The sequence below is a fragment of the Limulus polyphemus genome, unplaced genomic scaffold, assembly GCF_000517525.1.
Source record: "Limulus polyphemus unplaced genomic scaffold, Limulus_polyphemus-2.1.2 Scaffold337, whole genome shotgun sequence".
NCBI lineage: Eukaryota > Metazoa > Arthropoda > Merostomata > Xiphosura > Limulidae > Limulus > Limulus polyphemus.
In genome coordinates, this window is record NW_013665947.1 from 515196 (window position 1) to 518109 (window position 2914).

General features: G+C 35.2%; 1 protein-coding gene across 1 annotated transcript; it reads left to right on the top strand.

The window, feature by feature from the left end:
- Window positions 1–1197: 1197 nt before the first annotated feature.
- LOC111085334 (prisilkin-39-like) lies at window positions 1198–2613 on the top strand. The gene is made up of 2 exons (XM_022383448.1): window positions 1198–1239; window positions 1651–2613. The coding sequence occupies exons 1-2, from the start codon at window positions 1237–1239 to the stop codon at window positions 2515–2517; spliced, it is 870 nt and encodes a 289-aa protein (XP_022239156.1). The 5' UTR covers window positions 1198–1236; the 3' UTR covers window positions 2518–2613.
- Window positions 2614–2914: the final 301 nt, after the last annotated feature.

Sequence of the window (2914 nt, forward strand, 5' to 3'; positions counted from 1 at the left end):
GTTGGAAACGATTATCATCGGAGAGTTTGTGAGGCATCCAAACACCTTCTTTATGGAGTTTTCCCATATTCCTTAGATGTTTACGTATTTTTTCATAAGAGACATGCAATTTCAGGGTCATTTCACGAGTGTGTCTTCAGGGCATCAATATCATTTCCAACAAGCTGGCCCCCTGCCAACACAGTTTTTAAGGCTAAAGTCACATGAACGAAATGTGCTGAACTATCGTTGACACTTACAAACGTTCAAAACATTTCCATAAACTTTTTTGATATTCTTTGTGGCTACAGAGACGTTGTTTCCCTTCTTGTATTCAATCAGCATTACATGATTAACAATAACTTCTGGAGCATTTAGCTGATTATCGATGTATATAAAATACAATCTATGATTTAGTATAAACAACACAACCACTGACCCTAATAGAAGAACATCTCTGTATATAAGCGTAAGGTGAAACGTAATATTGTTTCAGGGACGGACTTGGCCTAGTAGTTAACGTGTCAAACTGTAGATCCGAGGGTTCAAAGTTCACATCCACTTGATGAAAAATTGATCTCCGCACTTTGGGGCTATGTGTGTGTGTTATAAAAGTAACATTCAAATCCCACAATTTAGTTAGACAAGAGTAACCCGAGAGTTGGCGATGAGTGCTGTTGACTGGCTACCTTCCCTTTAAACTATCAGCTTAAAATTAGGAACAAATACGTTGAGATAGTCCTTGTGTAACCTTGCGCGAAAATTCTAAAACAAGGAGTACTTCCATAAAAAATTTTAAATCAATGTATCAAGAACATTTCCATATAACAAAGTTTAGGGAAAAACTGCGTTATATATAATTTGTGAATCATCTCTCAAAGCTTCTTCGTTATTTTCCCATGTGATGTATATTACCTTACTTAATTAATAAAATGAAAAAGATAAGACAGGGCGTTCTTGTAGCGAACAAGAAAGCTGGAAACAAAAAGTAATTTCGGAAAAAGAGAGCATGGTTGAGAGACTTAGCGTGTGGGAGCAAGTGTTTTGCAGTGAAGACATGCCCAGGATAGGCTGGTGAATCTCATTATTCATTATTTTTATGAAGTCATGTTTGCAATGATTTTTAGCGAGAAGTGGCGGCGCTACTTACACCTTTTAGTGACCGTACCTTCCGGTATGTTGTCTATATAACAATGAAGGCTGAATCTTAAATCAGAAATCATCAAGCGTAATAAGAATACAAAGTTCAACATAAAGATGGTAAGTCTGATGTTTCATTTTAATTTCTACATGGATATTTGGCATGCGTACTTAGATAAAGTAAAAGTTAACTCCTAATTATGGATTGTATATAAAAACTTAAAAATATCGTAAAAGCAACTACAGATTTTAATCACTCTTAAATTCAAGATCAAATATTGATTTGTTTTACCTACATGTGATCTTCTTAACTAACAAGTTCCAGGAGTTGAACTTTATGGTTTTATATATATATATAATATATACTACATCTAGAGTGTAAACTCTCCCAATACATACAACAAAAAAGTTTATAACGTCAACTTCGTAGACTTGTATGTTTTCTATGTCAAGTGCTATTCTTAAAACTGAAAATATTTTAGCAGCAAATTATAACACTTCATGATATGCTAATTATCCATAATTTTTCAGGACATTCCTTTCATATTGGGTTGCTTATGCTCCATTATTGGTTTCGTCCATGCTGAGGAAAGACGTAAGACCGAGAATATAAATGTCAAAAACCTAGGAACTTCTTCAAGTGAATCTGATTACAGAAGTTACAGAGTAAGTGGATATGGCGGCTTCACAGGTGATGGAGTCAATGATCATGGTTACGTAAGTAGAAAATATAGTGGCTATAATGACGGTATTAGAAGAAATGAATATGGTGCCGCTAGTTATCAAGGTTACGGTAGATGTGGATATGGACGTAGTGGATACAATGGATATGGTTGTTATGGAGGAGGTGGATACAATGAGAATGACTGTTATGGAGTCCGAAGATTTAGTGGCCCATGGGATTATAATCGAGATATATATGGTGGACTAGGTCCAAGATTTCATAGCTACGATCGTCATGCTGGCGGGAGGAATTATAATGATGGTTACGGAAGCAACGGATACAGCGGTTTCAACGATAAATATAATGGCCATAGCAGTTACGGAAATATTGGATATGGTGGTTTCGGCGGTGGGTATGGATATAAAGGTGATAGGTACGGTGGTTATAGTCTCTATGAAAATGGTAAATATGGTGGTCTCGGTGGTGGATATAAATATAGAGACAGTAGATACAGTCTCCCTAATGACTGCGGAAACAGAATATACGGTGGTCTTGGAGGTGGATATAGATATGTAAACAGTAGACACAACGATTATAGGGGTTTTAGGAACAATGGGCAGGACAACTATAGAAATGGTGGGGTATTTGGCTACGCCAGCAAGTACTTGGACCGAGGATACAGAAACGGATTTATTGATTTAGGATACGGAGGAGTTCGATATGGTTGTTGGTAAAGATGAAGATATGTGTTAAGAAACGTTCTTTGAGTCATAGATACATCTTTTCTTCATATATCCTGGAAATTATGTTTTTATATCAATATAATAAATTATAGAATTCATTTATTTCCTTGAAAATACACTATGAGTATCATAACAAACCGCAAACGAGTTTTGTAACAATTAACAATATACATATATTTTTAAGTTAAGGTGTTTTTGAAATTATACAAATAAGAATGCAAAACATTAGCACGTATCAGATTATTGTTAACAGATCTTTTGGAATTAACATGAACCTAAGGTATCGCTTTGATTTTATTTGTTTGCTTACTATGTTTTGTAGTTCGGTACTTACAGCTACAGCGAACTTAATTATTTTTAGTTCGATTCCATGCAGTGGACACAACAG